Here is a 22,125-nt window from a genome sequence, read left to right as displayed (position 1 = left end):
AAGGAAAAATTAGCATTTTGAAGTGAATGAAAATGAAAGAAAAGTATATCAATATTCGTGTGATGCAGCTAGCAGTACTTAGGCAGAAATTTGTAACATTAATTGCTAATAGTAGAAAGTGAGAAAAGTTGAAAATCAGTCATATAAGCTACTCCTATAAGAAATTAGGAAATTAAAAAAGCAGCTAAACATAAGAAAGGAAATAATAAAAGTAAGAGTAGAAATCAATAAGATTGGCAAATGAACACACGAAAGAAAAAACCAGTGAAGCCAAAATCTGGTTCTTGGAAAACTCAATCAGATTTATAAGTCTCTATCCCTATTGCCCAGGAAAAAAAGAATGACAAATAATCAACATCAAAAATGAAATAGGTACATTATTGCAGATCCTATGGATAAGGGGATTATACGAGAATATTATGAACAACTTTATGCAATAAATATGACCTAATGAAATAGACACATAGACACAAATAACTGAACCTCACTCAAGAAGAGAGAACTTCAGTTGACCTCTATTTATAGGTCTATACTCACAAAGAAAGCTCTGGACCCAGACAGCATCATCAGTGAATTCTGCTAACCACCTTTAAGAAGAAACATACTACCAATTCAGCACAAGGTCTTCCAGAGAATAAGAAGAGGAGGTAACATTTCCCTAAGTCATCATATGAGTCCAGAATTCCCACGACAGCAAAAACAAAGACATTGCAAAGACAGAAAGGTCAATGTTGCTCATGTGCCTAGATGCAGAATCCTTTAAAAATGCTAATAAGTTAAATCCAGCAGTACAAAAAAGGATAACTCATCATTACCAAGTGGAGTGCATCTTGGGAATACAGATTTAGTTTAACATTGGAGGATCAATCGTTGCATTTCTCCACATAATAGAATAAAGTAGAAAATCACATAATCTTCCACGACACTCGATGGAGAAATGCCAACTTCTGTTCGTGATAAAATTTTCCAGCAAACTTTCTTAATCTCTGTTTACAGGCGCTAACAAAACATAACAAAATAAAATTGTTAAACATCCCATAAGGCTAACACTTAGGGTGAAATTTCGAGTTGCTTCTTTTTTTCTTTTTTTTTTTTTTAACCTCAGTATATGGTAAGGATTCCCTCTGTATTACTATTTTATTTGGTGTTTTAATCAAGGTCTAAACAGTGCAATAAGGCAAGAAAAAAAAGTTGTAGAGATTGGAAAGGATGAAATCAGAGTATCTTTATTTGCAGATGACATGATTATGTAGAAACTTCTAAGAAATTTACAAGGACTTTTTAGGGTACCAGGTCAATATACAAATATCACATGTATTTCTATATACTAGCAAAAGTAATTGGAAAATACTTTTCAGGAAACTATATCATTTATACTAGTATCATAAAACAGTTCTTGGGAATAAGAATAATAAGCAAGGTCTTTACACGGAAAATCACAAAACTTGAGATAATGTAAAGAAGACTTAAATGTAGTGGTACATCAAGTTCATTGATTAGAAGACTGCATATTGGTAAAATGCCTGTTCTTCCCAAATTGATCTATAGATTGAAGATGATTCCAGTTAAAATTTCAGGAGGGCTTCCTTTTTTTTTTCTTTCTTATTTTTTTTATATCATATGACAAGCTACAATATTTATAGAAATGAAATGGGCATAGATAGTCAAAAAAGAAAAGAAAAGAAGAGCACAGTAAAAGGACTTACACTGTCTGTCTGCAAGATTTAGTGTAAAGCTTCAGTGAACAAGAAAGTATGATTTGGGCACAAAGCTACACATACAGGTCAGTGAAAGAAGAGAGAGTCTACAGAGCAGACCCACACACAACAGTTATTTTCAACAAGGTACCCAGTTAGTTCAACGAGGAAAAAAAAGCTTTCAATAAGTGGTGCTGAAACAACCAGAAATCCATATGGAAAAATAATGTGTCCAATTTTGCCTCACACCATACACAAAAATTAATTCCAGATGGATCATGAACCTAAATGTGAAAGCTAAAACTTACATAATTATTAGAAGAGCTAGAAAATCTTGGCGACTTTGGATTAGGCAAAGATTTTATTGATAGGAATCAAAAGGCATGAATCTTAAAAGAAAATTAGAATGATTGTAAGTACATTGAAGTAAAGAACAACTTGCTCTTCAAAAGACACTATTAAGATGGGTATTGAAGAGGGCGTCTTTTGGGATGAGACTGGGTGTTGTATGGAAACCAATTTGACAATAAATTTCATTAAAAAAATAAAATAAATATAAAAAAAGAAAAATAAAAAATACATAACAAGTTAAAAAAAAAAGACACTTGGCACAAAAACAGACACATAGACCAATGGAATAGAATAGAAACCCCAGAACTAGACCCACAAATGTATGGCCAACTAATCTTTGCAAAGCAGGAAAGTACATCCAATGGAAAAAAGACAGTCTCTTTAACAAATGGTGCTGGGAGAACTGGACAGCAACATGCAGAAGGTTGAAACTAGACCACTTTCTCACACCATTCACAAAAATAAACTCAAAATGGATAAAGGACCTGAATGTGAGACAGGAAACCGTCAAAACCCTAGAGGAGAAAGCAGGAAAAGACCTCTCTGACCTCAGCCGTAGCAATCTCTTACTCGACACATCCCCAAAGGCAAGGGAATTAAAAGCAAAAATGAATTACTGGGACCTTATGAAGATAAAAAGCTTCTGCACAGCAAAGGAAACAACCAACAAAACTAAAAGGCAGCCAACAGAATGGGAAAAGATATTTGCAAATGACATATCGGACAAAGGGCCAGTATCCAAAATCTATAAAGAGCTCACCAAACTCCACACCCGAAAAACAAATAACCCAGTGAAGAAATGGGCAGAAAACATGAATAGACACTTCTCTAAAGAAGACATCCAGATGGCCAACAGGCACCTGAAAAGATGCTCAACGTCGCTCCTTATCAGGGAAATACAAATCAAAACCACACTCAGATATCACCTCACGCCAGTCAGAGTGGCCAAAATGAACAAATCAGAAGACTATAGATGCTGGCGAGGATGTGGAGAAACAGGAACTCTCTTGCACTGTTGGTGGGAATGCAAATTGGTGCAGCCACTCTGGAAAACAGTGTGGAGGTTCCTCAGAAAATTAAAAATAGACCTACCCTATGACCCAGCAATAGCACTGCTAGGAATTTACCCAAGGGATACAGGAGTACTGATGCATAGGGGCACTTGTACCCCAATGTTTATAAGCAGCACTCTCAACAATAGCCAAACTATGGAAAGAGCCTAAATGTCCATCAACTGATGAATGGATAAAGAAATTGTGGCTTATATACACAATGGAGTACTACGTGGCAATGAGAAAGAATGAAATATGTCCCTTTGTAGCAACATGGATGGAACTGGAGAGTGTGATGCTAAGTGAAATAAGCCATACAGAGAAAGATAGATACCATATGTTTTCACTCTTATGTGGATCCTGAGAAACTTAACAGAAACCCATGGGGGAGGGGAAGGAAGAAAAAAAAAAAAAAAAAGTTCGAGTGGGAGAGAGCCAAAGCATAAGAGACTGTTAAAAACGGAGAACAAACTGAGGGTTGATGGGGGGTGGGAGGGAGGGGAGGGTGGGGGATGGGTATTGAGGAGGGCACCTTTTGGGATGAGCACTGGGTGTTGTATGGAAACCAATTTGACAATAAATTTCATATATTGAAAAAAAAGACACTATTAAGAAAATGAAAAGATAAGTCAAAGACTGAGAAAATGTATATTTTGTAAACAACTATATCCAGATTGCACAGAGAACTCTTACAAGTCAATTACATGAAGTGAACGACCTAATTAAAAATGTGCACATTTTTGGACACATGCATCACTGGAGATTTATGAATGGCAAATAAATGCATGAAGAGATGCTCGAATCATTAGTCATTTGGAAAATGGCAAAGTAAAATCACAATGAGCTATCACTCAGCGATATGATTACACAGCCAGTGACGTGTTAAGATTTAAAGACCAGCAAGACTAAATATTGATGAGGATGTGGAATAAATGGAACTCTCATACATTCCAAGTTTGAATGCAAAATTGTACAGCCTCCTGGAAAAGTTTGAAAGGATAAATTGTATCTCTACGGTAGAATACAACTTAACAAAAAGTTATGCAACAACGTAGTTGAATGGCAGTAGCATTTACAGGAAGTACAAAATGCCAGACACAAAAGACTATATACTGCATGATCCTATTTGTGTGAAATTCTCTAAAAGGCATAACTCCAGTGAAAGAAAGCAGGTCAGTGGTTGGCCTGTGGCTGGACTTATGGGAGGCAAAGTAACATGAGAGAACTTAGGAGGATAGAAACTTTCTGTATCTCCTTTGTGTGGTGGTTAAGTCGTTGAAATGGATAGATTTTATTGTCTATAAATTATACCATAATAAAATATATTTTATGAGTAGCAGACACTCTGAATGATCTGAGCATAGCTCTTCCCCCAGCGTTGATTGGCATCTGATACCTCCATGTAAGCCTTGGGCAGTCTGTCTCTGCACATGTCCAGCCAACTCTTGGCCAGGGGCTCGTGGGGGTCCTACACACAGACTTTTGAGGCCCCCTTTTCTCTGTAGAGCTTTCTCTTGCTCAGTGCCCTGCCCCGCAGTTTTCCAGCTGCTGCAGCCGCCTCAAACCCTTAACCTCTGCCTCCTCAGCTCAGGTGACTCTTGCCCTGCTCAGACTTCAGTTCTCTCTGCTGTAGGTAGGATATTGTGCCCAATCAGAGAGTTGGTCAGTTGACGGGATCACCTGGTGAGTGCTCCTTTTCAAACTGTGTGTTGTCCACTACCTGAAAAGAGTTGCTTTTTGTACTTTGTCCAGTTTTGTAGTTATTTATAGCAGGAGGGCTGACTGGATACCGTTTACTTCCTTGGGCATGAAAACAGAAATTCCTTGATATTATCTTTAATCATTCATTAACATGAAATATTTTCTGCAGGTAAAACTGAATAGCGTTGAACACAAAGATAAAATGACAGATAAAAATATTGTTTGAAATTGACATTGTAATTCTGGGCATGCTTTTAAAATTCATCTAAGAGTCTAACTTATGAATAGTCTTGCCTTTTTCAATTTGGAAAAGAATTTGACTTACAATATATGGAGTTAAATTTTAGAAATCAGGTATTTGCTGCATATTTGTGTTTTAAATTGTATTGGGGATGTAAATATGTTCAGACCCTACCGCCATTCTAGGTGACACCGATCTGCCAGTCTCTCTCCTCTCAAGTCCTTACATCCAGCCAGACCTTTGGCAGCCCAGTAATTGAGATCAACTCTTACTCTAAGCAGAGTTGAAAACCAAATGGGCTACTAAATTCTATCCACTGAGAAGATTTTCCTTTCATGTTGTTTTTCAGGGCCTCCTCTGAAATAATTATAATACCAGAACATTCCACTTGTCACTAGACATGTTTTTAACCCTCACTGTGTGAGTCATAGGTACTCATGAGGCTATGCATGCAGGTTAAGCAAGATACAGCAGGCATATATACCTGCCTGTGCCTTCAAAGCCTAATTGGTTCTCATCCAATATCTGCTAGTTTCCCTGAATGTTGGGAGTGCAGCTTGACCACGCCAATTTTATAGCTAGATCACATGCACGGTTTGGATCGCATAGCTATCTCGTGTCTCTTGATCCTCCAGTTAGTTTCTGTTTGATAATAATAGTAGGCCAGGAGTTGTTTCTCAAAAATAAACCACTTTTCATTTCATTCGAAGTGAGTATGATCTTTTATCAAAACCTAAGCCTCGGGGCACCAGGGTGGCTCAGTCAATTAAGCTTCCGACTTAGGCTTAGGTCATGATCTCACCGTGAGTTTGAGCCCCGCGTCAGGCTCTGTGCTGACAGCTTAGAGCCTGGAGTCTGCTTCGGATTCTGCGTCTTCTCTCTCTCTGCCCCTTTCCCGCTTGTACTCTGTTTCTCTCTCTCTTAAAAATAAATAAACGTTAAGAAAAAAAAACAAACAAAAACCCCTAAGCCTCAAGAAATGAGAGATAGTGAATCGATTTACTGGGGCGCCTGGGTGGCTCACTTGGTTGGGTGTCCGACTTCGGCCCAGGTCATAATCTCACAGTCTATGAGTTCGAGCCCCATGTCGGGCTCTGTGCTGACAACTCAGAGCCTGGAGCCTGCTTTGAATTTTGTGTCTCCCTCTCTCTCTGCCCCTTGCCTACTCACATTCTGTCTCTCAAAAATAAATAAACATTGGAAAAAAGAATTTTTTAAAAATATACATGTACTGAATAAGATTGTACTGGTAGAAAGTAGCTACGTGTGAAATATAGTTTGATTCAGAGATTATTTAAACCATCCAGAAAATAAGGTGAGAAAGATTAAGAGTTATAAATCATGGTACAAAAATAATCTGGGCTCTGTCTTGTAATAAAATGTGTTAGGAGCTGCAAAAAAGCCATAATTTAAAAAATCTAATCAGGTTCTCTTCCCAATTTAATGAGATTATTTTTTTCATGTTGAGTTGGGGAATTTCTTTATATATTTTGGATATTAATCCCTTATCAAATATGTCATTTGCAGATATCTTCTTCCATTCAGTAGGTTGCCTTTTTGTTTTGTTGATGATTTCCTTCACTGTGCACAATGTTTTTCTTTGGGTGTAATCCCAATAGTTTAATTTTGCTTTTGTTTCCTTTGCCTGAGGAGACATATCTAGAAAAATATTTCTGCAGCCCATGTCAAAGAAATTGCTGCCTAGTTTTTTGTTTTTTTTTTTCCTAGGAGTCTGATGGTTTCAAGTCTCATATTTAGGTCTTTTATCCGTTTTGAATTTATTTTTGTATGGTGCGAGAAAATAGTCCAGTTTCATTCTTTTGCATGTAGGTGTCCAACACCATTTGTGAAAGAGGTATCTTTTCCCCAGTATATATTCTTGCCTCCTTTGTTGTAGATGAATCAACCATGTAAGTATAGACACGTTTATTTCTGAGCTCTGTATTCTGTCCTGTTGATCTATATGTCTATTTTTGTGCCAGTACCATACTATAGCTTTGTAGTATATCTAGAATTCTGGGGTTGTGATACCTCTAACTTTGTTCTTCTTTGTCAAGATTGTTTTGACTATTCAGGGTCTTTTGTGGTTTCATGTATAAATTTTAGTTTTATTTTTTCTAGTTCTGTGAAAAAATGTGGGTATTTTGACAGGGATTGCATTAAATATATAGATTGCTTTGGGTAGCATGCACTGAATACCAGTAATGTATGAACACTGTGTTCAATATAAACAGGATACTATAATGCTTCAAAGAGGTAAGTATCTAGTGGGGAATATAGAGAAAATAGAAGTAGTCGATAAAGGTGTGCTCCTCCCTACATACAAGGGGAAGTGCAAATTAAAACAAGATACCAACTTTTACCCATCAGAGAAGCAATAGGACTTAAAATCTTAGAAGCAAAAATGTTAGCAAAGATATGGCCAGAAGAAAAAAAAAAAACAGTCCTCCCATGCAATTCTACCATCAAAACTTCTCAATACTTTTTGACCATCATCGCCCACTACAGACATTTGAGGACCATTTGGTTTGCTGAGTCCTTAAAGGTCAAGTGTAAAGCTTACTCCACTGTACCCTGGATCATCTTGAGATTTACCTTGCTCTGGGTCCTACTCAAAGCTGAAAAGCTTTTTATTTTACCTTATAGTTGGATCATAGCTGTATACTCAAATATGGAATGTGCTGCTTTCAGAATGTAAAGAGGCCAACCAAAATTTTTGTCTCCTTAGTGGGGCACAGACAAGGGATAGTAAATTCTCTTTGACTTTGGAAGGAATATTCCATCATACTCCTGCACCCTCAGGAACTTTATTGAGGAGGCAAACCCCTGTATTTTCGTAAGACTGAGTTCTCAGTTCTGTCACCCATGTGTATTTTACCAAGGCACTTCATCTCTCAGCTCTTACACTCTCCAGGTGCTAATAGCTTGCTGTTATCCAGAGAAGGATCGAGGCGATGTAGTATGGAATGTTGAGGCAGCAATGGTCTCTGCAGAGCAGCTTGGGGCATAGAACGAGAATATTTTATTATAGGTTTCCCTGAAGCTGGGAAATAGAAGTATTGCTGTCTTTGCAAGGTGAAAATGACAAGTTACTTTTGTTCCCTGTTCACTGTTACAAAGGGTAAAGCATTTGCTAAGTAAAAGCTACGTATCAAATACCAAGGCTGTTTTAATTTGCTTAATAAGAAGACTCCATCTGGAGTGGCACTTGCAGTTAAAGTCATGTAATTAGAAGTTAATGATAATCTGCCATCATTTTTTAAGCTTATTAATTTTTACAATGACCAAACTAAATACGTTTGCCAAACCTGCAGTTCTCAAGTCTCTGATGGTAGACTAATCTCTCTTTCTCTTGGGATGCCTTGCTGCTGGAGAAAGTAAACTCCAGTGGTTTGCAGGAGTCCCTTCCCATATCATACAGCCACTGCTTAGAAAGCCAAAATGTGGATTCTGCCCGTGCTAAGAGTATATTCTAGTTATGAGTCCCCAAACTGGAAAAGTAACAGCAAGGTGATTTCTATAGATTTATTCTTGGGTAGTTGGTGTTACCTGGTACCATTATATATGGGATTGTTTTTAAATTTCACTTTTTGATTTTTCATTCATGTGTGTAGAAATTTAATTGATTTTTGTAGTATTGATCCCATATCCAGTGACCTTGCTAAATTTACTTACTAACTCTAATAGATTACTTCTAAAGTGTCTTCATCTGAGAGTGATAACAATTTTCTTTTTTCCAGTCCTTTTACGTGTTTTTCTCACCTTATTGCAATGGCTAGAACTCCCATACATTGTTGAACGGGATGATAGCCATCCTTGTCCCATTCCCAGTATCAGAGGTAAAGCTTTCAACATCTCACCATTAAATGCGATGTTTGCTGTAGGACTTTCAAATATACTCTTTATGGGATTAAAGAAATTGCTTTCTATTCCTCATTTGTACACAGCAGAGATTTTATCATGAATACAGTGAATTTCATCAAACACTTTTTTTTCAAATCCTTTTTGAATCTATTACAGGTATCACATTACTTTTTAACTTTAGTCTTTTAATGCAACACATTAGATAAATTAATTTTCTACTAGTAAATCCACTGTGCATTTGCACATAACTTTATATTCCTAGTATAAACCCAAGTTGGTTATGATGTAGTACTCTGTTTGCGTGACTCTGGGTTTCATTTGCTAGTATTTTGTATAGAATTTTTGTATCTGTGTTCACAAGAGGGATCAGCTTATTCTTTTCTTGTAAGATAATTTATCAGCCTCTGGTGTCAAGGTTATGGGGTTTCATAAGATAATTTCAGCAGTGTTCCATCTTTTTTTATACTATCAAAAATATTTTGTGTAAAATTGGTGATTTTTCTTCCTTAAATGGTAAATTTACCAGTGAAGTGACCTGGGCCTGGACTCTTCTTTGTTAGGAAGGTTTTAAAATATGCATTCAATTTCTGTAACAGATACAAGATTATATAATTTTCCTGTGTCTTCTTGGATCTGTCTAGGTTTTGTTTCTTTAGGAATTTGTGTGAATCATCTGATTTTCAAAAGATAGGATGATGCCTTTTTTATGGAGAATTTTTTTAAACATTCAGAAAATTAACAAAAGTTGAAAAAGTAGTTTAAAAAGCAGTACAACTCCTTTTTACTCCTTGAGCTATATCAGAGTCAGTGGCCCACTGGCCTGATTTGTCATCACCCCCAGATACTTTAATGTATATTTTCTACAAAAAAGAATATTCTCTCGCATAACCACAATACAGCCATCTAAGTAAACACTTTAACATTGGCTTATTATTGCCATCTAATCCTCAGAATCCATTCACTGCCAGCTGTTGTCCAGATAATATCCATTATGGCAAAAGGATATGTAGTTCAGAATCATAGGTTGTCGTGTTGCTTTAGTCTCCTTTAGGCCAGAGCAGCTTCTCCAGCCGTTCCTTTTTGAAGATGACAGGCCGTGTTTTAGAATATCTGCATAAGTCTGATATTTCTCATGATTAGGTTCAGGTTAAGCATCTTTAGTTGGAGGACCAAGGCAGTGGTGCTGTAGTCCTCTCATTGCATCCTGTCAGGTGATGCACACTTTGATTTGCCCTGTTACTCACGATGTTCGCTTTGATGTCTTCATTAAGGGGGTATCCATGCTAGATAATTAAGTACTTTGTCAGCAGGTGCTTTGTAAAAATGCGGACCATCTGTTCCTCAGAATTCTTTCAATTTGTTCATATATGTATATATATCTAGAAGAGCTCATGTTTTCTTCTTCTCTTCAGTGTGTTATAATCAGTTACTTCAATTGTTTATTTGGAAGCTCAAATTGTGGGATTTGTTCAGTGCAAACTTCTTCAACGTGGCTTCTTTGCCTTTTTGACATGTCCCCATCATTCTTTGAATACAATCTAATTTTCAACTTGGTTTCATAGCCCTGAAATTTGCTATTTCTTCAGGGAACCCTGGTTCCTTTCAGTAAAGAATGGATTTAGAAGCCAAGATCTGGGCACTAGGTGTGCACACTGGTGTTGAGATGTTGTTCTTAAATCCTCTCAGGAGACAGAGCTAGGATATTTAGGAATGAGTGTGTGTGTGTGTGTGTGTGCATGTTATATGCATATTTATGCTATATTTACTTATTATTTAACAACTGAGTTCATTTTCACACTGATATCCTCGGTTCTAATCCAAGACCACAGTTCTTTTTTTCTCCCTTTCCGTATTTCTAACTTCCTTCTCCAACACTGAGAGACAGACCTGGCTTCCATTAAACTTCACATATTTATTATTTGATCAACCCCTGCCCCACCCCAGTCTGCATGCATGCTCCCTCACCCTATTTGGGTTCTGATATACCCTGCAGCCTTTCCTACTTGTGGATGTCCCCATGACCCTCAGAACATGGGTTGTGACACTCCAGACCAGCTTACCATCCACATTGGATGGCCTCATCACCCTATGAGCTCTGGCTCTGGCTTCTTGCTTGGAGTCTGACACTATGCTCTAGGACTCCCCCTTGTCCCCATGTAGTTGTCTTCCTCACCCCACTTGGGCTCTGACACCACACTCCAGGTGACCTTCACTCATGGATACTCATGGATTTCCTGTGTCAGGCCAACTGTCTATGCTGATGCCTTCCTCTTTCACCAGGTATGCCTCTGTGTGGATTTCTTCTTAGGCTTTCACAGCCCACGACTGTCCCCGCCCCCCACCCACCCACCCACCATGGCTTGGATCCTACTCTGATTTTGACTCCTTTTTCCTTCAGTGTAGACACACTCTTCACCCTTTTGGGCTTTGTTGCCCCATGCCAGGCATCGCCATCGGGAACCTTCTTATCCTGTTGAGACTCCTGGTTGTTTTTTTTTTGTTTTTTTTTGTTTTTTGTTTTGTTTTTTTAAGGTAGGAAGAGACCTTGTCTTGTTTTGTAAGTGCTCTACAATATGCAGATGGTAAATGAAATTGCTTTAAATATATCCATGCATGAACCCTTTTATGGATATATCATTTCCACAAAATAGGGTGGGGAGTTAGGTTGTAAAACAAGGGGGAAAGTAATAACAGGGCATCATCATTTTGGTGTTTGGCAGTTCCACCAGAAACTTCCTCTTTTTTTTTTTTTTTAATGTTTATTTATTTTTGAGACAGAGAGACACAGCATGAATGGGGGAGGGGCAGAGAGAGAGGGAAACACAGAATCGGAAGCAGGCTCCAGGCTCTGAGCCATCAGCCCAGAGTCCGACGCGGTGCTCGAACCCCCAGACCGCAAGATCGTGACCTGAGCCGAAGTCGGACGCTTAACCGACTGAGCCACCCAGGCGCCCCAGAAACTTCCTCTTAAGGTTGGATGTTTACAGTGTAATTTAACAACTGTAGTATATATTATGTTATTTTATAAAACATTTGTCTTAAAAATTTTCCAGTATCAGTTAAATTTTAGCCAACTCTTAGTTATTACACTGTGTAGACTATAAGAAGTAGTTGCCAATTAGAGAAAGAATATATTGTTGCAAAAGTTTGAAAGAGGAAAAATCTTCATAACTGCATTTTTAAAAATGAAATTCCTGGGGTGCCTGGGTGGCTGAGATGGGTAAGCATCCGACTTCGGCTCAGATTACTATCTCACGGTTCATAAGTTCAAGCCTCGCTTTGGGCTTTGTGCTGACAGCTCAGAGCCTGGAGCCTGCTTCAGATTCTGTGTCTCCTTCTCTCTCTGCCCCTGCCCTGCTCACACTCTGTGTCTCTCTCCCTCAAAAATAAGAATAAACACTTTAAAAAAATTTTTTTTAATGAAATAACTATTCCAGGTACATTTCGGTGTTCTTTCACTTTGTAAAGTAAAATGCAAAAGTAAAGTGAAAAGTAAAAAGTATGGTATTATTGTTTTCAAACCTTTGAGGATTTAGGTAATATTTTATAATTACATGAAAATATAAATACATAAATAATATGTAAATTATATATATAATTTATATATTCCAATATGTATATTCCAAATTTCACAGCTTTAAAATTGTTTCTCTCAAATCAGAAACACTAGTGAAGTCTCCTCATGGAACCTACTTAGCATCTTTAAATATCACTAAGTGTCTTTTGGGTAACTAGTGCTTTAGTCCCTGGAGAGCAGTTACACTAACTATCAACAAGAGCCAGATGACTAGAGCTCAGCTATGTAAATATATCCTGGTTGGCTGACATCTAAACTGGGACCTGATGGAAGTAAAGTATTAGATTATTACCGGACAGAAATTAGATTGTGTTGGTCACATGAGAAGGAAGTTCAGAGAAGGATTAATATAGTGAAGCAGCTGTTGAAGAAGAAAGACCACAGAGAAGATGTTTTAATCAAGATGAATATGAAATCAGATTGAAGGATAAGGAAGACAAGGATTTGATCATGCGGGTTTTTCTAGCCAACGTCCTTTATCTTCCTCCCTGCACCCTGTATGCTTTAGGCACATACTTTTTGGTTGGTTTCTTTTCCTTTTGTTTCATGTGTATATATATTTTTATACTCTCAATTAGTGTATAAGCTTCTGTAAGGGAAGTGTTTAGTCATTCTTTTCTTTTTCCAATTTTACTGAGATATAATTGATACATAACATTGTATTAGTCTAAGGTATTAGCACAACATAGGATGTGATACATGTATTTATTGCAAAATGATTTACCACAGTAAGTTTAGTTAACATCAGTCACCTCACATAGTTACACATTTTTTTCCTAATAAGAACTTTTAAGATCTATTCTTTTAGCAACTTTTAAATCTACAGTACATTATTGCTAACTGTCATCATGCTGTATGTTGCATCCAGGATTTATTTATCTTTTAACTGGAAGTTTGTACCTTTTGACCACCTTCACACATTTCTTCCACTCCCCACCCTCACCTCTAACAATGACCAATCTGTTCTCCATATGAGTTCAGATTTTGTAGATTTCACTTATAAGTAACATCATACAGTATTTTTCTTTCTCCTTCTGACTTATTCCACTTAGTGTAATGCCCTCAAGGTCCATTTGTGTTGTCACATGGCAAGATTTTCTTCTTTTTTCTGGCTGAATAATAGTCGTGTGTGTGTGTGTGTGTGTGTGTGTGTGTGTGTGTGTGTGTGTACCACATTTTCTTTATCCATTCGTCCATTGATGGACCCTTAGGTTGTTTGCCTGTCTTGGCTATTATAAAGAATCCTGCAGGGAACATGGAGTGCACATATCTTTTTGCGATAGTGATTTCATTTTCTTCAGATAAATACCCAGGAGTGGGATTGCTTGATCTTATGGTAATTCTATTTTTAATTTTTTGAGGAATCTCTGAACTGTTTTTCCATGGTGGTTTTACCAGTTTACATTCCCACCCAAAGGACACAAGGGTCCCTTTTTCTCCACATCCTATTCCAGCATTTGTTATGCATTCTTTTTGTTATTGGACATTCTAACAGGTGTGAAATATCTCATTATGCTTCTGATTTGCATTTCCCTGATGATAGTGATGTTGACCACCTTTTCATGTACCTGTTGGCCATTTGGATGTTTTCTTTGAAACAAATGTCTAGTTCCTCAGCCCATTTTTTTTTTTTTTTTTTAGTGTTTATTTATTTTTGAGAGAGAAAGAGAGCATGAGCAGGAGAGAGGCAGAGAGAGAGGAAGCACAGAATTTGAGGCAGACCCTAGGCTCTGAGCTGTCAGCACAGAGCCCAACGTGGGGCTCAAACTCAGGACTGCAAGAGCATGACCTGAGTTGAAGTCAGACACTTAACTAACTGAGCCACGCAGGCACCCCTTCTCAGCCCATTTTTAAATCAGATTGTTATTTTGCTGTTAAATTGTATGAGTTCTTTAAATATTGAGTATATGATTTCTAAATATTTTCTCCTATCCCATAGATTGCCTATAATTTTTTGATGGATTTCTATGCAGAAGCTTTTTATTTTGATATAGTCCCACTTATTTATTGCTTTTGTTGCCTTTGCTTCTAGCAAAGGCAAAATCTTGTCAAGACTGTTTTAAGGAACTTATTCCTTATGTTTTCTTTTAAGATTTATAGTTTCAAGCTTTATGTTCAAGTCTTTATTTTGAATTGATTTTTGTGTGTGATGTGAGATAATGATACAGTTTCATTCTTTCACATGTGACTGTCCAGTTTTCCCATCATCATTTATTAAACAGACTATCATCTCCCATGTGTATTCTTGGCTGTTTTGTCATAAATTAATTTACTGTATGTGTGGGTTTATTTCTGGGTTCTCTGTTCTGTTGATCTGTGTGTCTGTTTTTATGCCAATACCCATACTCTTTTGATTACTATAGCTTTGTAATATAATTTGAAATCAGGAAGTGTGATACCTCCAACTTTGTTTTTCTTTTCCAAGATTGCTTTGGCTTTGGAGTCTTCTATGGTTCCATACAAAGTTTAGGATTGTTTTTTTCTATTTCTGTGAAAAATGCCAGTGGAATTTTGATAGAGGGTCACTTTGAATCTTTCTTTCTTTCTTTCTTTCTTTCTTTCTTTCTTTCTTTCTTTCTTTCTTTCTTTCTTTTATATAATTTATTGTTAGCTAACATACAGTGTATACAGTGTGCTCTTGGCTTCGGGAGTAGATTCCCGTGATTCATCACTTACATACAGCACCCAGTGCTCATCCCAATTTATGGACATTTTAACAGTATTATTTCTGCCAATCTATGAGCATAAAATATCTTCCCATTTATTTTGTGTCTTTTTCAGTTTCTTTCATCAGTATCTTGTAGTTTTTAGTGTACAGGTACATCTTTCATCTCCTTGGATAAATTTATTCCTAGGTATTGTGTTCTTTTTGAAGCAACTGTAAATGGAATTAAAAAAAATTCTTTTCTGATACTTTGTTGTTAAAATGTAGAAATGGAACTGATTTCTTATATTGATTTGCATCCTGCAATTTTACTGAACTCGCTTTTTTTTATGTTTATTTATTTTTGAGAGAGAGAGAGACAGAGAGAACATGAGCAGGGGAGGGGCAGAGAGAGAAGGAGACACAGGATCCGAAGCAGTCTCCAGGCTCTGAGCTGTCAGCACAGAGCCCAACATGGGGCTTGAACTCAGGAACTGTGAGATCATGACCTGAACCGAAGTTGGATGCTTAATCTCAGTCTGAGCCACCCATGTGCCCCCAAATTCACTTATTCTAACAGTTTTTTGGTGGATTCTTTCAGTTTTTTATCTATATAGTATCATCATCTGGAAGTAGAGATAGTTTTACTTCTCTTCCAATTTAGATGCCTTTTATTTCTTTTCTTTCTCTGGCTGGGATTTCCAAAACTATATTAAATAAAAGTGGTAAGAATCAGATCCATGTCTTGTTCCTTATCTTAGAGAAGAAGCTTTCGGCTTTTCATTATTGAATATACTGTTAGCTGTGGGTTTGTCATATGTGGCCCTTATTGTGTTGACTAATGTTCTTTCTGTACTCAGTTTCTTGAGAGTTTTTGTCATGAATAGATGTTGAATTTTGTCAAATGCTTTTTTTACATCTACTGAGATGATCCTATGATTTTTATCCTTTGTTTTGTCAATGTGTTGTATTACATTGATTTGCAGATATTGAACCACCCTTAAATCCCTGGAGTAGATCCCAATCTATCATGCTGTATGATGCTTTTAATGTATTGTTAAATTTGGCTTGCTGATACTTTGTTGAGAATTTTTCCACCTGTGTTTATTAGAGATATTGACCTGTAATTTTCTTGTGGTGTCTTTGTCTGGCTTTGGTATCAAGGTAATGCTGACCTGGTAAAATGAGTTTGGAAGTGTTCCCTCCTCTTCTATTTTTTTGTAACATTTTGAGAAGAGTTAGTATTAATTTTTCTTTAAGTTTTGGTGACTTCACCAGTGAAGCCATCTGGTCCTGAACTTTTGTTTTTTGGGAGATTTCTTTATTGTTGTCATTGTTTTGCTGTGTTTTGTTTTATTAGAGACAGAAAGACTAGGGAAAGGACAGAGGGAGAGAGAATATTAATTAGGCTCATGCCCACTGGAACCCGGTCTCACGACCATGAGATCTTGACCTGAGCTGAAATCAAGAGTCAGATGCTTAACTGACTGAGCCACCCAGGCACCCCGGGAGGTTTTTGATTACTGACTGGTTATTTGTCTGTTCAGATTTTATATTCATGATTCATTCCTGGTAGCTAGTATGTTTCTAGGACTTTATCTGTGTCTTCTAGGTTGTCCCATTTATTAGCACATAATTGTTCCTGTTAATCTTATATGATCCTTTGTATCTGTTATATCTGTTGTAATGTCTCCTTTTTCATATCTAATTTTATTTATTTGAGTCCTTTCTCTTTTTTCTGGGAGGGTGGCACCTATTCTCTTCCACGTAGGTGTGGACATTGAAGCTGACTCCATCTCCACCTTCACTCTGATGGCTTCTGATTAATCTGAGTGAATTATGGCAATCCCATTCCCCTGAGATGGGTTCAGGACTAGATATGTACCTAGTTCTGTCAGTGCTATCCGTGGGACTATGTGCTGAGCAATTTGAGGTCTGAGATCTGAGAAAGATCACCTCTCTTTTAAAAAACATATATATAGGTAAAGATAAAGGAAAAGACGGTATTCTGACTCCTGAAACCACAACACTGGGAAATTTTTAATTGATTTTATGTTACAGTAAATACTAGATATTACCATTTAATTCATAATGCAGTGACTGATTAAATATACATCTTTAATGAGGGGAGACATTGGTTAAATAATTTAAAAACTGTCAGTAGAGAATATATTTGGAAACCACAGGATATCCAACTATCAATGTCTTGCTGTTGTACTTTTTAACCTAGCAGGATTTGTTTCAGGCTTCAAGAAGTTTGGACATAGCTACTTAGTGATGTTTCAGTTACCCTGATATGTTCTATTTGTCTGCTTCTCCATCCTTAGCTTTCATTGTCACGCTTGTTGCTTCATGGTTACAAAATAGCTGCAGCGCGTCCAAGGAAGAGGAAGGAGAAAGGCCAGTGGACAAAAAGGGCATGCCAGTTGAGTGGGCCTGCTTTTATCAGGAAAACCAAAGGTTTCCTGGAAACCGCTCTCTGAAACCTGGGATGTTGTGTTTTATTTGCTGCTAAGTGCAGTGTATCAACTTTATCTTCCCTTCTCAAATTTAGTTTCAAATATGTTAGTTCAGTAACTTGTTTATTTTTTGCTTATGCTTTATTAACTAAATGTTAGACTCACTAGGTAAGACATTTAGTTTTCTTTTTCTAAAATTTGGGCTTCTGAGCTATAAATATGTAAATTTGTGCTAAGTTCATGCAAATTTTAATTTGAACCAGGCATTGTGGAAATTTTTAAATGAGTTTTGTTTTTCTTATGTAAAGTTTTTCTGTCTTAGGAAGAACAGAAAATCTATTGAACATTTGAACTGAACTCCATTATAAGAATTACAATACAAAATACCTCCTCTCAGGGTCCCTTTTGAGAACAGAGATTCACAGTCCATTAAAAGAAAAAATGAGCAGTGTTTAAATTTAATATCTGATATTGCATTCAGGATTTAGCTGAGACTTAGCTGTTCTTAAATTATGTACTCAACTATTTTTTTTTTTTTTTTACATCATCCACCTCCCCCCACCTGTATCCTGTTCAGAGACGTATTTATTCTGGGTTACTGAGATAGATCATTGAGGTAAAAATTAAAAGGATAATTTAAGGCTGAAAGAAAATATGGTTCGAAATGAATTGCTGCAGGTAGCAATGCGCGCTATAGACAAGGTAGAGCTGAACTTTAGAAGGAGTTAGGGACACATGGTGCAGTGGGGCAGTGAGTGGCCACTGGGTAGTTGAGACAGGGGAAATGCAGTTTTAAGCCTCTGTTCAGTGTTAGGGATTAGGCCTAGATTCACGGTGCACCTCAATTTAGGATTCTGGATCTAGGGTGGATGTGGAAGAATAGTTCCGAGCTAAATGCTAGTTTAAGTTCATCTCAGTCATTGGAGAAAATAAATGATGTCTTGTATTTGTTGTACCCACCATATTCTCACCTGTTGTGACTAGAGGAGCCACTCGTCATAGGGGAGTAGGTAAAATGTGTATGCTTCCAGACTGTTTGGAAAGAAAGAACTAAGTAAATAAGCTATTGCACTAATATTTTTCACTCTCCCATTTTTATGGTACATGACAGCATCTCTCCGAGAATATGACTTTTATCTTTCCTAATCTGATTATGCAGGAGGAGAGGAGTGGAAAACCAGGCTATTTTATTTCTGTGTCTCTCAATTAGGGAAGGAGGAAACTCATGAGTGAATCTAACAGTTATGTTGCCACAGATTTTTTAATCCAGTTTTTTTTTAAGTTATTTACAGTTATTGTGGACGGTACTGCATGTTGAGGCTAATTGGAAACAGTGACCAGATTCTTAATCATTGTCAGGAAACTGCATTCAGAGAATGAGAAGAACACCCCCACTGGATGAATTGCAGCCACCACCATATCAGGATGACAGTGGTTCTCCCCATCTCTCATGTACGCCCTCAGAAATTGGGGACAGTAAATGTGAATTTTCCCACTGCAGCAACAGTCCACGATGCTCATATAACAAGTGCCCAAGTGAAGGAAGCACAGGTCACGAAATAGAAAGTTTTCATAATAAAGGATATGAAGAAGACGTTCCAAGTGACAGCACTGCAGTCCTGAGCCCAGAAGTAAGTAAAAAAGCACATAGAGTTTTTTAAATGGACGTTATTGGAGGATAATAATCCTGTGCTTCTCCTCTTGGTAAGACGGTTTCATCACTATCCTTGTCCTTTGTGGCTTAAGGTACCCGTGTTCTCCTTGATCTAATCTTGATCCAGCAGACATGTCAGGACTGTCTCGACCATCCTTCACCCACCCCACCCCCTTTTCCCCAAAAGGAGGATGCGTAGCTAAAAATGAGAGCAATACACAAGATACTGAAAAATTGTCTTCCCCAGGTTTCCACCTCAAGATAGGTCTTTTTTATTTTAACATTGTATACCAAACATTCTGGAATTACCTGTTTCTTCCATCTTGAGGCTCCTATTATGTGTTTTTTATTTTTAAACTTCTTTTAGTTTGGGTATTTTTACTTCTGGGAGGTTGCTCACTGATGTTTTATAGGTTTTTCAAAAATGATGTTTTTGCATTTTTATGTGATGGAATATGGAAGGGAAGAGTGATGCTCAGCTTTATTAACAACATTTGGATTCATGGCATCACTCAGAGTTGTTGGTTGTGTTTTAAGTTATTTCCTATTTTGAAGCAAAAAAGTGAAAATGACAACAAAAATACATGTGTTGAACTTTTGAAGTCTTTCCATGTTCTTAAAAGGATTTTTGTTTTAATCTTTAAACAATAATGAACACTGTAATAGTAATTTGAGGTTTCCATTAGGTACTATGTACTTTTAGGACTTACTTTCTTTTAGATTGCAGCTTTTTACAACTTTTGTCCCAAACAGCATTTCAGAGTAGTACTCTAGTTATGTCAGTGTTCTCACTAGGTGAATTCCATATACTGCCAAAATTAAATAACGGAAGTAGAGCCATGAACAGAATTCCCACAATTTTAAGGTTTTCTTACATAATTTCTAAAAACACGTGTTATCTGTCACTATGTTTCTACTATTTCTAGTATTCTAATATAGTATCTAATTTAGAAGAAAATTCCACACTGGAATTTTAAGTTTAACACGTCCGTATTTCATGGTTTTCCACAAAGACTATTTCTTTGTGCTCTGTGCATGAACAAATTTGAGAACACTGTTTTGTAGGTTTACACACTGGATAGATAGCCAACAAGTTAATGGAGGAGCCTGGATTGTGGAGTTAACAATAACAGTAGCAGTCAACAGTTGTGCCAGAAATTTGGCTATAAGCTTTATAGTCAGCTCAGTTAATTTTAGCAACCTCATCTTCAGGAAGTTATTTCCATTTTACAAATGAAAATATTAAGACTCAGAGAGTTAAGCAGTTTGCCCACATACAAGCACCTATTAGATGGTAGAACTGTAATGCAAACCCAGGTCTGTCTGACTGCAAAAGCAGTGCTCTTAACAACTATATTCTGTTGCCCTTCTTGACCTAAATCGTTGTGTGGGAAATCACTTTGATCATTGGCATGGTACCCTCCCTTGCCTGGTACCCTACCAGGCAAGCTGTTTCAGAGAACTCATGGACCAAATTCAGATGCTCAGATCACGTATGTGTGTATGTGTGTGTGTGTGTGTGTGTGTGTGTGTGTGTGCATGCACATGTGTTTTAACCTATTTCTTTTTTTCCTTTTTTTTTAATTATGAAATTTATTGTCAAATTGGTTTCCATACAACACCCAGTGCTCATCCCAACAGGTACCCTCCTCAATGCCCATTACCCACCGTCCGCTCCCTCCCACCCCCCATCAACCCTCGGTTTATTCTCAGTTTTTAGGAGTCTTAACCTATTTCAAATATAATGTAAGAAGAGGAGCAAGGTGAGGTAGGTTAACACACTTAGAATAGGATGCCAATAGGTACAGGTGGTAGGAATACACTATATATAAGCCTTGGTTTAAGTAATGCCCAAGTGTCCTATGTCACTCTTTCTGCCCCATCAGTGTTCCCTATATATGGTTGTAGTAACAGGGACAAGAGTTGAGTTTTTTTTGTTTTTGTTTTTTTTTTTAAAGTAATCTGTACACCTAGCGTGGAGCTTGTACTCACAACCGCCAGATCAGGACTTGTATGCTCCACCAGCTGAGCCAGCCAGGCACCCCAAGATTGAGATGTAAACAACAGTGCCAGGGGCCAAAAACATATACTTGTTTTCTGGGAGAGATGCAGGGACAATTACTCCTGTCATCAGTAAAAGTTGCCAATTAGCCTACTAAATCAACCTAGGTTCTATTTCCATTAAGGAACACATGGGTGACAGAGCTTTAGCTCAGAGGTGACATGATCATGGCTTGGGCCTTGCATTCCTTCCTTTAGGCAGTACTCATTTGTTCTATTATATTTTTGATTCATTATGTCTGTCTTTGGCATACCTTCCAAGTTATTAATTTAGTTACTATCTGTATTTACTGTATCTTCTGAATTTTGCCTCTCAGATTACTTCCTTATTCATTATTTATAGTTAACACAGGTGTTGAGTTTTGCCCATATTTCAGAAGCTGCCAGCTTGCTGTCTGTTGACACTTAGTCTCTTCTATCCTGCTTGTTTTTGTGTCTCTGTAGCAGAATTGAATATATTCAGACTACAGCAAGTGCATGTTGTATCAATATCTAGATGCTTTTATAGCCTCTGTTAGTATAAAGTCCACTCTTGTGTTTTTTCAAATTTATTTTGCTTTCTACTGTTCCTTTAATAGATACTATTTATCAAATAGAAAAGTCTTACTTTCCTCTTCGTTTAATTCAGGGCATAGCTATGTTAGTGCCCATCTACACGCACAACTGAACTGGGATAGGAGTGAGGGTTCCAGTGAGGGTTCCCTGGCAAGAAGGTCAAAAACTCTACTGATGACCTGTTACTAGCTGACAGTCATTCAAATGTAGACACCTTGAAAGGAGGGATTATTTTCTAGTAGCCTGTTTAGAGAACACAAATAGTAATT

The 22,125-nt window shown here is 37.3% G+C and overlaps 1 protein-coding gene across 4 annotated transcripts in view; it reads left to right on the top strand.

Annotated features, from left to right (window-relative positions):
* The window catches only part of SYT14 (synaptotagmin 14), a 219,762-nt gene that overhangs the window by 122,391 nt on the left and 75,246 nt on the right, over positions 1–22,125 (top strand). For all 4 annotated transcript variants that reach the window (XM_042976651.1, XM_042976653.1, XM_042976654.1 and 1 more), the window contains one exon: positions 18,946–19,217. In XM_042976651.1, the coding sequence (XP_042832585.1) occupies positions 18,946–19,217 (272 nt within the window). The remainder of the gene's footprint in view (positions 1–18,945; positions 19,218–22,125) is intronic.

The sequence above is a fragment of the Panthera tigris genome, chromosome F3 (assembly GCF_018350195.1).
Source record: "Panthera tigris isolate Pti1 chromosome F3, P.tigris_Pti1_mat1.1, whole genome shotgun sequence".
NCBI lineage: Eukaryota > Metazoa > Chordata > Mammalia > Carnivora > Felidae > Panthera > Panthera tigris.
Note: the sequence above shows the minus strand (reverse complement) of the source record. Positions and strands in the feature narration are given on the sequence as shown.